Source organism: Rhipicephalus microplus, chromosome 3 (genome assembly GCF_043290135.1).
Source record: "Rhipicephalus microplus isolate Deutch F79 chromosome 3, USDA_Rmic, whole genome shotgun sequence".
NCBI classification, from domain to species: Eukaryota; Metazoa; Arthropoda; class Arachnida; order Ixodida; family Ixodidae; genus Rhipicephalus; species Rhipicephalus microplus.
The window spans coordinates 128,142,382-128,160,187 of record NC_134702.1 but is presented as its reverse complement, the minus strand read 5'-3'; the positions used below and the strand labels follow the sequence as shown (position 1 = coordinate 128,160,187).

General features: G+C 43.6%; 1 protein-coding gene across 2 annotated transcripts in view; it reads right to left on the bottom strand.

Annotated features, from left to right (window-relative positions):
* Positions 1-12,164, bottom strand: part of LOC142803345 (endothelin-converting enzyme homolog) — a 139,728-nt gene extending 127,564 nt beyond the window's left edge. For both annotated transcript variants that reach the window (XM_075888462.1, XM_075888463.1), the window contains exon 1: positions 11,926-12,164. In XM_075888462.1, coding sequence (XP_075744577.1) covers positions 11,926-12,153 — 228 coding nt within the window. In that variant the 5' untranslated portion in view covers positions 12,154-12,164. The remainder of the gene's footprint in view (positions 1-11,925) is intronic.
* Positions 12,165-17,806: the final 5,642 nt, after the last annotated feature.

Here is a 17,806-nt window from a genome sequence, read left to right as displayed (position 1 = left end):
ACACTCTTCGATGTAAGCGAAATGGCCACAGCTATGCCACACTACCGAAGGTACCAGGAGAAACCAAGGTACGAATTATCAATGCCAAAAGGTGACAGAACATCCAAAGGTATTTCTATAAGGACGCTTAACCAGCTGTATCTGTTCAAAATCTTTAGGGATTATTTGTGTTGGGTACGCTTTGTAGGTGAATTGGTGATATAATATTTATTTACCAATTTATGAACAAGCATATCATAAGATCGAGATGCGTGTCTTTAATTGTTCTATGCATATCATTTATCCTACATCCTACGGAGCCACTATTTTTCTGTATATGCCGCATTATTTATGCGCTGGATACAAGCATACCTCAAAAGAAAATGAACGTTAGTCATACACCTGCCAACACTGATATTCAAGTGAAAAAAGAAGCTCAGTAGTTTGCTCTAAATTTTACCTGACGTAACTAAATGAACCTTCAATTGTTAAACCGAGCAAGAAGATATGCATAAGGCAGAATAGTTGCAAGCTCGCTGAACGGCCACCTTAGTTTCTTTTTGTCCAACTAATTTCCTTTCCGGCTTCCTAACGAATGGCAACTGGTGCTTCACGCAATCTATAGGGGTAAAAAAAAACGGTACGAACATCGTAGTTGTTTCAATAGTTTCCGATAAGGCGTCGCTCGCCGTGTTTGTGTAGCTCGGAGACGTCAATTCAGCGAGAAAGTGAAAAAAAATGAGACACATTGTCATGTTTTGGTAAATTGCACGTCGTCGTTCTAGGGATGGAGGCGGCGGTCACCTTCGCAAAGAGAGACTCTGTAGGTTGCAAATAAAGCAGTGTGTTGAGCTACAGAGAAATGTAGATGTAGATGTAGATGCCGATGTAGATCCTAAACTTGTGGCTCACACCCACCCTGGAATATCAGCCAATAATTGGGTAGCTTACCAAGAAAAGACAATTGTATATAAATAAATACAGGCGAAAAAAATTAACAAAAATATTGTTTTTGTTTTGCAAATTATAATTCAGAAAAATTTTGATGAATGAGTTTCTACTGATTGAGCAATAAATGATTGATATCAAAAAAATTTTCTGTAGCCTACATGGGTTAGCTGAGAACCTTTTGGTATTGAGGTTATTAAGTGAATCTCTTAAACTGTACACTATTATCTTGCACCGCAGCGCACACTTTCCCGTTGCTGTTCCCTAGGGTATGTGCTCCTAGGGATAGTAAATTTGACGTTGTCAAACCTAAGCCAAAGATTCGCAATAGCATTTCTAGTGACATCCTTCTTAATGTTGAAAACATTCTACAAGAGATGAAAAAATTGCCCGCAGCTTCCCTCGGCGGAACACTGACGAGGATGCGGAGCATATAATTGGTTAACGGGGTGTTAAAGTGCGACTTACTTGGGTCGATGGCTAAATTGGTTAACGTGGTTGTGAAATGGGGTGTTAAATTGCGACTTACTTGGGTCGATGGCTAAATTGGTTAACGTGGTTGTAGGAGGGGGTGTTAAATGAGTGAACACGTACACACGTATGCGAAAGGGCGGCGCTGGTCGAAGGGACGTCGATCATTGTGTTTGTGGATTCGTTGGAATTCATTTCACCGCGACCTTGGACGTCGACGCGCCGTACAAACCAACCGACGAGCGGCAACTGAGCGAGCGAGCGCCGACCTTGAGTATATATACAGCACTACGGCGCATGCACTGTCAGCTGTTGAATGTTCTCGAAGCGCGACGCCACATGCGCGTCCACTGGAGAATCAGGAGAATTGTAGATGTCGAACGCGGTGTGTAGAGGAGGAAGGGTGCACAGATGGTGGAGTGAAGCGCGCGCGGTGTGTAGAGGAGGAAGGGATGCACAGATGGTGGAAGAGTGGGCGACGGCGCGACGGCGCATGCGCGCGCGTCAGCTGTCGAATGTTCGAGAAGCGGTGCGGACGGCGCACTACAAGGCGCGAGTATAAGATGCTCCGCATCTAAAAGTGCTCCACAGTTTCCTCTTCTCCACAAAAAAACGGTAGTGGGGAGGGAGCTAAGCCTGCTCTGAACAAATAAAAATTTAATGAAGGATTATGACAGCGTAATCGAGTTAATAAAGCTTCCAGGCATCGCTTATGACATGAGGAACTTTTCCGGGGTGTCATTAGATGGTTGAATTTCAATTTTTTTTGAAAATGGTGTACAGAATTCTCGCATCATCATTTGCCTACAAAATCTAGAAGCTACTATAAAGGCTGTTGTAGGGGCAATATTTATAGCTGGCCCGCCTAACGCCGACCTTGCTAGTGCATCAGCTGTTTAATTTAGAGATATGCCTTTATGGCAAGCCGTCAGCGTCTCAAAGAAGATGAAAAAGTTGTGCTGCAGCTACTCTGCGTGTTAAAGCCAGCACGGGAGTATAAGACGCCAGCAAGAACAACAGCGCCTGTGGACGTCCACGTCAGAGCAGGGAAAAGTGAAATATGTAGGAAACCAAGCACCGCAAGTCTGCCTAAATCTGGTGACTTGGACTTCGAGCGGCAACGCTCACCTTCTCGTCCTTTCGTCAACGGTCTGAGCATGACGGCCAACTCTGCTTCTTCAGCCCCGTTCATTTCAGCTGATCATGGACACCACACCCAACAGCGACGTCACGCCGAATTCCGCGGTACCTGACCATGTCTTCGCTACTCTCAGGCTCCCAGAGTTTTGACAGGCGGACTCTGAACTCTGGTTTCTGAACGTCAAGCCACTCTTTCGATGACACTGCGTAGCATCGCGAACAGCGAGGTACGACTATGTTACGGCGCTTTACCACCTGCTGTCATCGCGATCGTAAGAGATATTCTGCGTTCTTCACCTCCCGACAATCCCTACGATACCCTTAAAGAGGAGCTCATACGCCGGACAACTGCGTCGGAATAGTGTAGGCTGCAGCAGCTACTCACCTAGGAAGAACTCGGTGGCCGAACGCCTACGGAGCTTTTGCATCACATGCGACACCTGATCGGGGACCATTCTGCTGCATTGGACGCATCTATCCTACGCAAACTGCTCTTACAGCGACTGCCACAAAGATTCGGACAATTTTTTAGCGTATCGTCTACAGAAATCCTCGACTCGCTAGCGCGGATGGCCGACAAGATCATAGATGTCGGCGCGTCGTTCATATCTACAATCGAGAGACGACGTGAATCTACCCTCTCTGCACTGGTCCGCGACGACCACTTGGACCGCCTTCTTCAAGCTTATAGGGAGTTCAAGCGCAAGGTGGATCAGTTGTCCACTGAACTGAGCGTGCTCAAGGTACGCTCCGCCATGGTGGTCTAGTGGCTAAGGTACTCGGCTGCTGACCCGCAGGTCGCGGGATCCAATCCCGGCTTTGGCGGCTGCATTTCCGATGGAGGCGGAAATATTGTAGGCCCGTGTACTCAGATTCGGGAGCACGTTAAAGAACCCCAGGTGGTCCCAATTTACGGAGCCCTCCACTACGGCGTCTCTCATATTCAAAATAGTGGTTTTGGGACGTTAAACACCACAAATCTATCAATCAATCAATCAAGGTAGATCACCGCCGCAACGCGTCATGACAACGGTGCCAAAGCCGCGAAAGTTCGCCAAGTCTGCCTCTCGGAGTCTGCTGGTGGTACCAGCAGACGCCAAGGTTTTTGCGCGAGCTCGTCAGTGCGAACAGCCGTGCCAGTTTGCAGGAAACGCATGAGCCATGCACTGACGGCTGCCAGTGTTTCAGGCCCAACACACAACCGCTTATTCCACGTCCCGGACCGCGTTACCAAAGTCCGCTACCTTATTGACTCAGATGCCGATTGTGTGTTTTTCCTCCTACGTTTGGAGGACCGCCCACGACGCTGGACATCACCGCCTGTCCGGCAGTCATTAAATTGACCTTACAGACTTACGTACATAGGTATGTTAGGCTTGATATTAGCCTGAGACGCACGTTTTGGTGGATCTTCTTAATCGCCGACGTACGTGTACCCATCATCGGTGTGAACTTTTTTGGCATTTTAAGCTTGTGGTAGAACTACGACATAGCCATCTTGTGGATTTTGAGACCCTCTCCACAGTTCAGGGCGTGACATCAAATTTGTCAGCCTTGCGTCTCGTGCAAGCTCATGCCAAAGTCTCCCCGCCGTGGTCTACACTTCTGCAATAATTTTCCGACCTCATCCGTGCTCCATCTCTTTAATACCTTATACGCCACAATGTCACTCATCGTATAGTGACAGTAGGAGCGCCAATGTTTGCACGTGATCGCCGTCTCGTTCCTGACCACTACAAAGTTGCACGCCAAGAATTAGACCACATGCTTGAACTAGGATACGTACGCCCCTTTTCCGGTGCCTCGTCGTCACCGCTACCCATGGTTCGCAAGCCTTCAGGTGATTGGAGACCATGCGGTGACTACCGCACCCTCAACAAAGTGACGGTACGAGACCGTTATCCAATACCCCACATCCAGGACTTCGCGGCAATGCTGCATGATTCCACCGTCTTCAGCAAAATCGACTTAGTAAAGGCATACAACCAAATACCTGTCGAGCCTTCTGACGTACCGAAGACTGCCATAATAACACTTTTTAGCATGTTTGAATACACGCCTATGCCCTTCCTCTATGAAACGCCACACAAACCGTTCAACGGTTCGTGGACCAAGTACTTCGTTAATTGACCTTCTGTTTCGCGTACATTGATGACATCCTTGCCTTCAGCACCACTGCAGAAGACCACGAACTTCACCTGCGTCAAGTTTTCGCACGACTCCACAAATATGGACTAGTCGTCAACAAAATAAAAATTGAGTTTAGCGTTTTCTCATTCGACTTTCTCGGCCATCAAGCAAATTTGCGTGGGATCTCTCCGCCGGCCACGCGTGTTGAAGCTACATGGCAGTTTTCACGGCCAACAAATACGAAAAAAATATGTGAATTCCTCGGGCTTGCTTACTGTCACCGGTGGTTTATTCTTCATTGCGCTGCCATCTTGCAACCACTCCATGCCCTTCTATCCGCTAAAACGAAGCTCAACGCTTCTATCTCCTGGACGGACGATGCAGAAACAGCTTAAGTTCCATTGAGAAATATCTGGCTAAGACAATGCTTCTCGCGCATCCCAAGAGCGACGTCATCATATCACTCACAGTGGACGCCTCAGACATCGCCATAAGAGCAGTCTTCAGCAGTTGGTCGACGGAGTTTGGCAGCCCATCGCTTTATTACTAATTATTTATTTATTTTTTCACCAATACTGCCAATGTCATCAGAAATTATGGCAGCGAAGGCCAATGAAAACGAACATTTGTTTACACAGATTCATATCGATAGAAAACAAAAAAAGCCGGAATTACAAAATGACATGCAAATATAGGTTATACATTGCCATTACAGAACACGCAATCAAAAAATTTTAGAATAGCAAATTTATGAACTGTGTTATGGTTAAAACGACCGCGAAAAGGTAATGGATGCATTTGTAATATTCGGTAGGGACATCGAGTAGGCATTTTTATTGAACAACTTATTGAAAGAATATTATGAACAATAAAGTAATCAAAAAACATGTCACTTGAATATAACGATCATGAAAAACAAAACTTTTGTGTTAGCAATACAACACTGACTCATTTTTTTTCGTTTTACTGATGATGTGATGTTGTTAGTGCGATTTGCGAGGCAAGCAACTCGCTTTCAATCGCAGCTGTAAACAAGTTTATTTATGATTCAGAGCTGAAGGTGAGATTGAGCGAGTTCCTACTTTTAGTGGTTAGAGGGAAAATGAGTATTTAAAACAATTAGTGTTAAAAGAGTATTCTACAAGAGTATGGGAATGGTTATGACAGGTTGGTCTTCCGTGAAAAAAAGATAGATACCTTGAGGTATCTATTTTCATTATGTTGTGGAGTAGTTCTAACCTTGGTTTTAGTCTTGTTAGTTTTGTTCGGTTTTGTAGCGTTAAAATGCCATCGTTATTGAGTAGGCGCGTTGGTGAGTCTGTCAGTCTATACATGATAAAAATAAACCTTATTGCTTTTTTTGAACAGCTCAAGTTTTATTAATCTGTTGGTGGGTATACAGAAACCAGACAGGGCGGGCATAGTCTAATACAAATCTGGCGACGGTAGTATAAGCTATTAGTTTAGTATTTGGTGGTGCGAGTTTAAGACGTCTTTTAAAAAAATAGTCTATTTTTGACTGTGCTAGTATTATTATCAATGTGAGTATCCCATATCAGGCCGTTTGAAATCGTTATTTGTAGATAATTTTAGCTCGAGACTGTGGCTAAGGGGCAGTTGTCAATAGTGTGAGAAAAGTTGGACCTCTGTTTTTTGCGAGTAATTGTCATGGAGACACATTTACCAGTATTAAGGGACATTTGCCTTTTTTTGCACCACGTGTGTACATCTTCTAGTGCTCGCTTAAGAATTAGGTTATCCGTAGGAGTAATAATTTCCTGGTAAAGCACGAAGTCATCTGCAAAGAGTCTTAGCTTTACTTCTGTTTAGAAGGGCAGATGAATAATGAATATTGTGAATAATATTGGTGCTATGACGCTGCCATGTGGCCCGCCTGACGTGACTGCTGCTATTCTAGAGGTTGTGTATTGTACCTGCCCAAATTGTGAGCAATTGGTTAAGTAATCTTTAATCTAGTGAACAATGATGCTATCTCAAAGAGTAACTTCTAATTTACTTATTAATTTTGTATGAGAAGCATGATCAAATGCCTTTGAAAAGTCTAAGAAGATGAGGTCAATTTGTTTATGGTTATCAATGAACTGGGCTGCATCGTGTATTAATTCTAAAAGTTGAATAACCGTTGAAAAGCCTTTTCAGAAACTGTGTTGTACAGGAGACAGAATATGATATTTTTCTAGGTAAATACTTATGTGTTTCAATATCATATGATCTAACAATTGACACACAGAACAACTTAGTGATAATGGCCTGTAATTTGAAACCATTGCTTTGCTGCCTGCTTTGTGTACTGGTATAATTTTTGCGGTTTTCCATACTGCAGGGATAGTGCATGATTGCAGTGATTTATTAAATATACACTTAAATATTTAGCTGCCCATTCTGCATACCTTTTAAGAAAGATGTTTGATATGTTGTCAGGCCCCGGACTTTTCTTGGTATTGTTATTTATTTGTAGATCGAGCACGCCTTGCTCGGTAATTTTCAACGGTTCTATTGCTGAATGGTTGGGGATTGTATGAGTGGTATGATTCTCTCATCTACGGTAAAAACTGATTGAAAGTAATCATTGAAGGAGTTTGCGCGATCGTTCTTGTCCTCAGAGAAACGCATGAGCACATCACCTTTCTTTGGATTTATATATTTCCAAACTTTATTTGGAGCGCTCATCAAAAATGTGGGAAGTATCTTTGCAAAGTAAATATTTTTAGCATCTTTTAGTTTACTTCTCATGTCGCTAACAGCTACAGTCACATGGTGTCAACTAAGAATAGTTGGTGTCATGTTCAGTTTTTTTCTTAGCCGTTTTACCTTTCGTTTCGCATGTATCACGTCACGTGTTATCCAGGAGTTTAGGCGCCCAGTTTTTTTTCTTTTTGATCGGTACGTAGCGTTTTATGCATGACGTCACGATGCCTGTAAATCTACTCCAAAGTATTTCGATGTCAATGGATAGGTTATCTGTACGTGATACGAATGAATCATATTCGAAAGCAAGACAATCGATTATACTTGAGTCGTCAGCATGGGTAAAGTCAGAATAATAAAGCGACCACGGTTGATGAGATTTATAGTGATTCACATCTACAGTGCAATAAATTAGGTCATGATCTGAGATGCCCTCTATTATTCCTATTGAAGACGTTTCTTGCCTGAAATGATCATTTAAATAAACTTAATCAAGAATGTTCGACGATGATGCAGGTACTCGCGTAGGTTAGGTCACTATCTGATGTAAATTTATTTATTTCAGAAGTATTGCCATACCTCACACATGAGGCCTTAGGCAGGGGTAGGTGATACAAAGAAGGAAACAAATATGAAGATACAACAGGAAAGGAAACACGTCCCGCAGAGCTACACCATCTTTAACTAGTGCATCAAAGTAAAACGCCAGTACTTACACAATTGTAGTGGTTTACGCGTACACGTACAGAAAAAAAACAATTAGGACAAACATATGCTTATACAGAACTAAGAAACAAACATCATATAACGGTTCGAAAATCGGCAACATTTCAAAAGTACGATGCATTGATATAAAAAAAGTGATAGAAAGTGGATCATAAATGGAAGCCTGTTCAGAATGCGCGGTGGAATAATAGAGGGCGAAGCGCTAAGAAAGATCAAAGCTAAGTGGCTTGCTGGTGTTTAAGTTTTTCCAAGAATGACTGAATGGTTTCGCAGTTCACCAGATCGGCAGAAAGACTGTTCCAATTGGTGACAGTGCGCGCAAAAAAAATGAGTGTTTAAAGGCTTTCGTTTTACAGAATATGCCTTCAGTTTTTTAGGATGCTCGGAACGAGTTGATCGGCGGTGAACCGTTTTTATGTACGCGTGCTTGTCTATGCGTAGCTTGTCGTGGTGAAGTAGAAATGTGTACTTCAATCGACCGTGTTGCCGTCTTGCTTGCAATATATTCAGGTCAGCTTTTTTTAACAGTTCACTGGGTGAGGTAAGAGCACTGTAGCGATTACATACAAATTGAATTGCTTTTCTTTGAATCATTTCAAGTGTTTTAATATTTACTTGGCTATGAGGGTCCCAAACCACAGATGAGTACTCGAGGATCGGACGGATAAGAACTTTATACGCAATTATTTTAATTTTGATGTAGATTTGCGCAAAGAACGTCTTGGAAATGCTAGTTTCTGTGAATCTTTCTTTTCAATGTAGGCAACATGTTCAATCCCCTTAAAATCTGCACTTAATACAACCCCAAAATATTTATAAGGTTTAACAAACGATAGTTTTTGGCCATTGATGGAATATGAGTGTTGCAAAGAAAGGCACTTCATTTGCTTCATCTTCATTTGCCACACTGCACACCAAGAAGATATTTTCGTTAACGCTGCGTTTAAAAGAACCTGGTCGTCTGCACTACGTATTTTCTGATAAAGAATGCAATCATTTGCAAATACCTTATTAGAAACCAGGGTATCATAGGAAATGTCGTCTATAAAAATTAGAAAAAGAAGTGGCCAAAGCACTGAGCCCTGGGGGATTCCCGATTTCACCAGTCGTGAATCAGACTGAGCGTTATTTGTAGAAACTATTTGACTTCGATAAGAAAGGTAGGCCTCAATCCTTGAAGTTAATGTACGGTTTTTTGTATAGGTTTAAGTTTCGCGAGAAGTTTTGGATGCGACACACGATCAAATGCTTTTTCGAAGTCTAGGAAAATCATGTCCATCTGGCCTCGCCTATCTAGAATAGCTGCAATGTCATGAACGGTTTCCAAGAGTTGTGTAACGGTTGATAATCCTTTTCAAAAGCCGTGTTGTCGGTCATTGATTAAATTATTTCCCTCGAGAAAAACTGAGAGATGCTTGAATATAATATGTTCTAATACCTTCGCGATTGAGCAAAGCAGAGAAATCGGTCTATAGGTGGAGACGAGAGAAGTTTTAGGCGATATGGGTATAGAGATAACTTTTCCTAATTTCATGTCATCTGGAAGCGCGCGCTGTTACAGTGACTTCTGAAAAATGATGCACTAAAACTTCGAGCACCATGCAGCATACCTTACAAAGAACGCGTTAGGTATGCTGTCAATACCAGGCGTCTTTTTGGGATCTATGTTAACTAGCAGAGATAAGATTCCTTCCTCAGATATTGCAAGGTCACTTATTGGTGGGATATAATGAAGCTTTATGAACATGGCCTTTTCCCATCATCATCAGTAAACACTGAACAAAAATACATCTCAAAAGATTCTGCGATAGTTTTTTTGTTAGTTACGATAGCCCCATTAACACGTATTATGAAAACGCTTCTTTTTTGGGGCAAACTGCTGCCAGAATTTCGCTGGGGATGACCGCAAGAATATTTCTAAAGTGACGTTATAGTACTCATCTTTTGCTTTCTTGATACTGTTTTTTAATTCTTTACGCACGTTACTGAGTTTATGCATGATCGACGGAGTGGGGTTCTGACGATGCTGTTTTCTTATCCTGTTTGCCTTTCGCCCAAAACGAACAACTGGCATAGTATTCCATGGGCTAACATTTTTTATTATTTTTACTTTTTCTGGCACAAAGTCATGAACGCTCTGCAACACAAGGTTTTTGAAGAAACATCAAAGGTTGTTAACAGTACAAGCACTACATTCAGAAAGTAAAGTGAATCAAGAAAAATGTAAGTCTAATGTGTCTAGTATTTCTACGTCTTTTGCGCGCGAGAAGACAGACAACACGCGTTCTTCCCTCTTACCTTTTGGAACGTGGTTAAGATTAATGCTCATGTAAACCACTTTGTGATCGGATATTTCATCAAGCACATTGGTGTCTGCCACACGACGCAGCACGCTGTTGCGAACGAAAAAAAGATCCACAGTTGTAGCAGTAGCATTCTGTACGTGGGTTGGTCGCTTAACTTGTTGAGTCAAATAATGAAAAAGGACTATATCGACTAAACTTTTCGCTGCATTTGAAGACGGTACTGGAAAATCAGTATGCCATATAACTGAAGGAACGTTGAAATCACCACCGACTATTATATTACTAGAGCAACTATGGACCATACAAAGAAATTCATTAAGCTTATCAAAGAATGCTTCGTCTGTGCCTGGGGGGCGGTAAAAAGCGCCGACTATGAATTTAAGATCACTTTCACAATTACGCATTCAAGATCTGGTGTATCGGCTAATCTTTCAACTTGTAAGGTTTCCTTAAATATGATTGCAACTCCGCCGCCTCAACTACTTCTATCTTTGCGATATATGTGGTAACCCTGGGGCGTGATCTCATCGTCACTAATGTCGGTGCGAAGCCAGGTTTCAGTAATTATCAAAAGTTGAGGGTGATACGTTAACACAACACTGTCTAAATCATTATCAAAAGATGAGGGTGATACGTTAACACAACACTGTATAAACCATCGCTTTTTTATACAATACTACGGTCGTTAATACTTAGGGAACGGAAAAGTCCCCCGTTCTTTTCGTTTCATTTGTTGCGAGTTGCTCTGGTAAGCGGTCTGCTCGAAGAGACCATTCCACGCTGAACTTCATCTAATGTTAGCAATCGATTGTCAATCTTAATTTTGTAATGTACAAGTTTCACCTTTGTGCCCGATTTCCTAATATCTGAAGTGCTGTTCCATACAAACTTCCCGACGTGCCAAGTTCTTGCAGAGAAATCCTCCGAGACTGAGATTCCCTTCCCTTTAAATTTGAAGCAACTTTTGAGAACTTTAACTTTTTCCCTGTGATCGAAAATCTTAACGATCACTGGCCGATTTTTACCATGCTCCTTCGCCCTAGCCTATGAATTCGCTGGACTGAGTTTACGTTCCCGTCTACGCTATTGCAGACTACGCTATCCATGGGGTCGTCAGAGGCGTCATCATTCTTTTCCGGTATGCCGAACACAACAAGGTTGCTACGCCTGCTTCTGTCTTCTAAATCAACGAGCTTACGTTCTAAGTCTTGAACTGCATTTTCCAGGCTGTGAAGTTTATCGCTGAATCCCTTAATTATCTCAGAAGTTTATTCCACAGTTTTTAATTTCAGCTCAATATCATCAAACTTTTTTGGATGTTGTTTTGACCTTCAATCAACTGTGACAACAGTTTCGTAGTGGAGGGTACTGTATTGGATTCAACGTTCCCGCATAGTATCAGTAGGGACAAAAACACTTGCTTAATGTTACATTACAAGGTATATAAGCTACGTGGGCATGTCAGCTCAACGAAATAACGATTGCTAGTTTTAACAGATGATACTTCGTTACTAACCTGCACGTATAAAAGAAGCGGCTTGAACATGGTGCTACAAGATGACCAGCCGACGTGCCCACTGAAGGAATCCGGGGATGAGGGGCGTCTATTATCCACTTGAATTGACGTTGATGGCACTGGAAGTAGCGTTGCCCAACCCTCGTCGATGATGGCAGACGCTTGCGCGGAAGTAGCTATACGTTCATCCATGACGAAGTTGGTCGCATCTTGATGTGCGCTGGCCATTGCTGTCACCGCACAGGAATATCTGCACGTAGGAAAAAAGCGGCTTGAACATGGTGCTACAAGATGACCAGCCGACGTGCCCATTGAAATTGAGCATGAGATCACATATCAATGGCAAGCTATCAGACTTGAAATGCATAGCTTGCCAGCTATGTCTGGCATATTAAAATCACCCAGAAGGATTAGTCTGGCATTTCATAGACTCTGCATATACCTACAAAGTGAAATAATGACGCCACTAAAAGCAGATGGGCTATGGTATACACAACCCACAGTGATGGCACATGAACCTATGAATAATCTGCAAATAATTGCTTCTACACCTTCAACTTCTGGAAGAACCTCGAAAGAGAATTTTTTATCGATGAAAATGGCGACGCCACCACCACGTGTGGGCCGGTGTTTTCTTATTATCGCGTAGTTGGGGCTACCTATATCCATATTATGAATGTCACTTGAACGCCAAGTTTCGGTAGCTTCTAAAAAATCGGGTTTCAGCTCCAGTAATAAAGATTCAAGCAAATCCGATTTGTTCAGTATACTACGTGCGTTCAGATGGATGAAGGTTACTTTTTTTTGCGGGGCCGTAGCTTCTGCAGTTCGTCTTTCTGGTTTTTTTTTGTTTTGCAGGGGCATTTCCGCCAAGGCTCACGGGAGCAGCTTTATTACTTTCCTAATTCCAGGAAAATATTTCACCATTATTCCGGAGCTTGTCATAGCTTAATGACACTTTTTCTCTTGCTTCTTTTTTAATTTACCATAATTTCATAGTTTTTTTGCCACGATTGCGAGTTGAGAATTTCTCACTAATGAAGTAATTGCTGCCTTTTAACTTGTAACAGTTCTGCAATACTGTTATTTTGTCGCGATAGTCAGCAAGCTGCAAAGTAATTGGCCTGAATTTGTTAGCTTGGCTTTAATAATCTAAGTATTCTTTCTAAGGCAACTGTCTCGGCTTTCAGAATGTTTTTGAAGATACTGTCGTTCACTGCTTTGTCGAAAGTACCACTGTATTCTTTCTCGCTTTCTGGAAACCCATATATTATGCGGTTATTTCTTTTAGACCGATTCTCAAGATCTTCAATCTGAAGTTCAAGTTTTCGAACCACTTTCTGTAGGGCACACATTCTGGTTTCGCAGTTTGCTATTTTGCTGTCTAGGACACTAATATTATCCAGCTTCGACTCACTAGCCGCAAGGTGCTCCTCTTTTATCTCTTTTAACTCGTCAGCAATGCTTTGTAGCTACTTCGCGAACGGGGTAACATCAAGAACAGGGTCTAATTCTACGTCTCCTGACAATAGCAATAACTTTTCAGCACAGTCTACAAGATTATTTACAAGCAAGCAAACGAGCTGTGGGCACGGCAGCATGATCAAGAGTGGGTCGTTAGAACGAAAACATTTTTCATAGCTCCTGCTCACCTGCATGAAGTACAGGAGAGAATTGCCCGACCGCATCGTTAAGTTGCCGCCGTGCCCTTCAGCCCACAATCGATTTACGCCAGCATTTATAGTTGAACCGTCGTATTTCGCCACCAGGTAAAATTGTCTGGTGTCTTGACCATGCGTGGTTGTCGCTGATACTGGCTGCTCCCAGATGAAGGCCAACTGGTAAAGGTTCAGAATCGTTGGTGACGTGTGCTGGTTGATCACGCTGGAAAGCGGCATAAAAATGCCATGTCCAGCGCATATTGGTGTGTCGTGTCCCACAGGTAGCAGGAAAGCGACGAACATCTGTATTAGGTACAGAAAAGGAATAGTCGACCACATCGCTGAGTTACCGCCGTGCCCTTTCTTTCATCTCATGGAAGCTCTCAGAGAACAAGCGTCGTTATAGCACATTTGATCGCTAACTGCTCGCGACCTACTTGGCTATCAAGCACTTTTGACACTCCCTAAAAGGTCGGCAGTTCCATATCCTCACCGACCACAAGCTGCTTACGTGTCAATTGCCCGCTACCTACTCTGCCTACACCTCACGTCAGATGCGCCAGCTTGCCTAAATATCGGAGTTCACGAGTGATATCCGGCACATCAGTGGCAAAGACAACTCCGTTGCTGAGGCGCTTTCCCGAATAGAAATCAACGCAACTCTGAATGAACACCCACCAGTAAATTTTGCAGCCACGGCTACTGCACCACAGGACGACAGCGAGCTTCAGGTGTTGCGACTCCGAGAGAACCTCATCAAGCTCAAAGAAGGCCAACTTCCAGGCTGCGCGATTCCCCTCGTTTGCGACAGCTCTACCGGTTGTCCTCGCTCTTACGTTCCAGCACTATTTCGCCGCAGTCTTCGACGCCTTGCATTCTTTGTCGCACCCGTGTATACGTGTGACTCAGCGCCTCATCGCCAGGCGATATCTATAACCTCGAATGAACATCGACGTCCACCGCTGGACACATGCTTCTTTCAAGTGATAGCTAACCAAAGTCCGGCGCAAGACGGTCTGCCCACTGAGTACCTTCACGCCTCCTGACTCGCGGTTCAGTCACGTGCACCTGCACTTCGTAGGCCCATTGCCCCTATCTCAAAACAGCCGCTATATGCTAACCTGCGTAGACCGGTCCACGCAGTGGCCTGATGCACTACCCCTCACCGACATCATGGCAGTGACAGTCGTCCACGGACTCATCACTGTATGGATAAGCCGCTACGGAGCTCCCAAGACTATCACAACCGGTCATTGTCATCAGTTTGGCTTCGCGCTATTCCTCATCTTATCCCGAATGTTTGGTGTCAGACACATCAAGACGACGGCCTACCACCCGATGTCGAAAGGTATGGTTGAGCGATTTGACCGCCAACTCAAAGCTTCGCTCATGGCCTCGCAATCGTTGATACTCTGAACGAAGCGACTACCACTCGTCCTCCTCACCCTGCGCAGCACGATACGTATGGACGCGTCCTGATTCTCAGCTGAGCTCGTGTTTGGCACTACCCTAAGGCTTTCTGGACTATTTTTCGACACGTTACCGGTATCACCATTGGACGCCACTAGACAGTGCTCAGTTCTCACGACGCATTCAGCATTCACAAGAACACGGCACTGCTAGCCGAAATATGCTCACAGAGTTTACTTCAGGGAGCAGCTAGACAATAATAAAGTGCAGTAGGGAATACTTGCTAGTTCAGAGCAAAACAAAAGTGGCATTCTGAATTGTTGCACAACAGTAACAAAAAACTCACCGAGCAGCCCTTGTTTTATGCGGCCAAATGCGTTACGCATGATGCCACGTATACCATTTATTATAGATAAAAGTCGAAATTCAAGGGCTCGTTTTTATTTGCTACGTTATCTACCATCCACACTTTTCGGCACCTGACACGCACCCCTGCGGGCCATACTTACACCCGCCAAATGTACTTTCGCTCAGGGTCCTTACCATGGTCCACGCCATGCAGACATTTTCCTCCCTCCCTTCTCTCCCCGAGTACACGATTTACTCTGACTCTAACGCCGCCATCCGCCACATACACAACAACAGGTTGCCCCCTGCTCTTCAACAGGAGGTCGAGCGAGCGGCCTCTGCTCTTCAACCCTCCACTGTCTTCCTCCGCTGGGTTCCTGGGAATTCAGGTAATAACGGCAATAAGCTAGATCATCAGCTTGCCCGCGATATATTGCACCGGGCACCGTTTACTCCCTGGCCCACACCTTCGGAACACAGTGAGAGCTCCGCGAATAACGATCGGCAGATCTCCTTGCGTCACACTATCAAGGAGGTATATCTCCAGCTCCGGCTCGACAAGCGTCTTTACCCTCCCCCTCATTTATTACTCACTGCGCTCGAGGCTCGCACTCTACGGCACATCCAAATAAACTGCCTGATAACCCTCTCTCGCCTTTTCCTTTATAAATATAGGTCTAACCCCTGCTGTCCCAATTGCCCCTCCCTATACGTTGACCTGTCACACTGCCTGTTTTTACGGCCCAACTGCTAAGCAATCTAGCCATTACCCTTACCCATCCCTTTCCATCACCCCCACGCTCGACTGGATTGGTGCCGAAGGGGAAGAAGAACAGCGTCGACTGGTCGCACAGGCGGTCAAAATGCTCGGCCTGTAAATTGTGGCTGAATAAAAGTCTATTACTACTTCTACCCATTTTTCAGACACAGTAATAGAGATAATTAACAGTATTTGATACGAAGAAAAAGTAGAAGATGGTATTTCTCGTAAGTGTATTCTAAATATGAAAAGTGAAAAAGAACTTCACCTGCCGCTGGCAGTGACCGAAGCTGTTACTTTCCAACACCATGTCTGATGCTCTATAAACACAGGCAGAGTGGTGGTCATCTCCCCATTAACTTTGAGGGTTATATATTTGTGGGTTTAAACTCGAGAGAGGTAGTCAGCACCGTAAATAGCCATGAGAACTAGCGAAGTTTCTGTTGAATTGGCGTCACGTATAATAGAAAATTTTATTACAATGACATCAGCTGCTAGCTCGTAATAAGACATACTATGCATTGCCCAGGTGCCAGCTCATAGTAATATCTCGTTCCGCGTGACGCATAACGGGCACAAGCAGATTCTTCCACACTCGTTTTTGCTACTCACTACGCTGACTAACTCTCACAGGATTAGATGCACGTATATATTTTACCTAATATGGAGAAAGGAGAGGTGACCACCGCTGTAGTTCAGTAGGTCACTGGCTTGCTCCCTGCCATTGGAAAGCTATCTTTTTATCCAGTTTTCATTATACAATTACAATTATAGCTCGCCACAATCCCTAGACTTTTGTTGCATTATTATCTGTCAGTTGTCATTTGTATATCATAAGTAATGGGTGCAAGATAAATCCAGCGTGATTACACCTTATCATTTGTGCTATTCATGACATGCCTGTTATTCCTGTAATGCTCTCTTCTTCGGCTCCACATATATGTGATGCATGCATCCACAATGAGGATCCTATCTAACCAGAAGTCGCTAAAGTGCCGCAGTGAAGTATTGGTAAGGTTCATTGTGGTCTGCATTATCATAAGAACACGTGTCCTTTGAAAGAAACCTTCCCTGGTCTACAAACTGTTTTGTTTGTTGACTGCTTTAAGCATGATTTAAAATGCTGTTATTCCTGTGTTCGCTTGATGCGAAAAGCTTCGCACGATGCAAACTCTTCGAATATTAGCGTCGCTTGTAGTGAGATTATGTGCCTGGCGCTGTACAAGCACATTACAGAAATAACGTGACAAGAGGGTTAAGACTAAAATCTACTAGTGCGAAGCTATGAATTTAAACTCGTTTCACCAGTACCTAATGAAACAGTCAAGTGAACGTCGGATGAAATTCCATTTACCGGCTTACACTATGCACCTTGTCAATAAGCAACACCCATGTGTACGTAATTATGTCCGATTGCTTCGTATCAGCTGCACTCCTCTTAGAACTGGGTCGAAACTTAGTAGTGTGACGAAAGCAATAGAGTTAAGCATATTGTTTGCTTAACATAGTATAAAAAAAGCCTGCTTACCATACCAAGGCCACCATAGTTCAGTCCGAGCGCCCCGTATAGATATAGGAAGGGACTACGCATAATTTCTGGCGTTACTACTAGAATTTCTTCGCCCACCCTGTAATAAGCAGTGGTCTCGTCCTCATTGTGCAGTGTCGTCGCCTTACCAATCCACATATAGCGAGAAGAGTG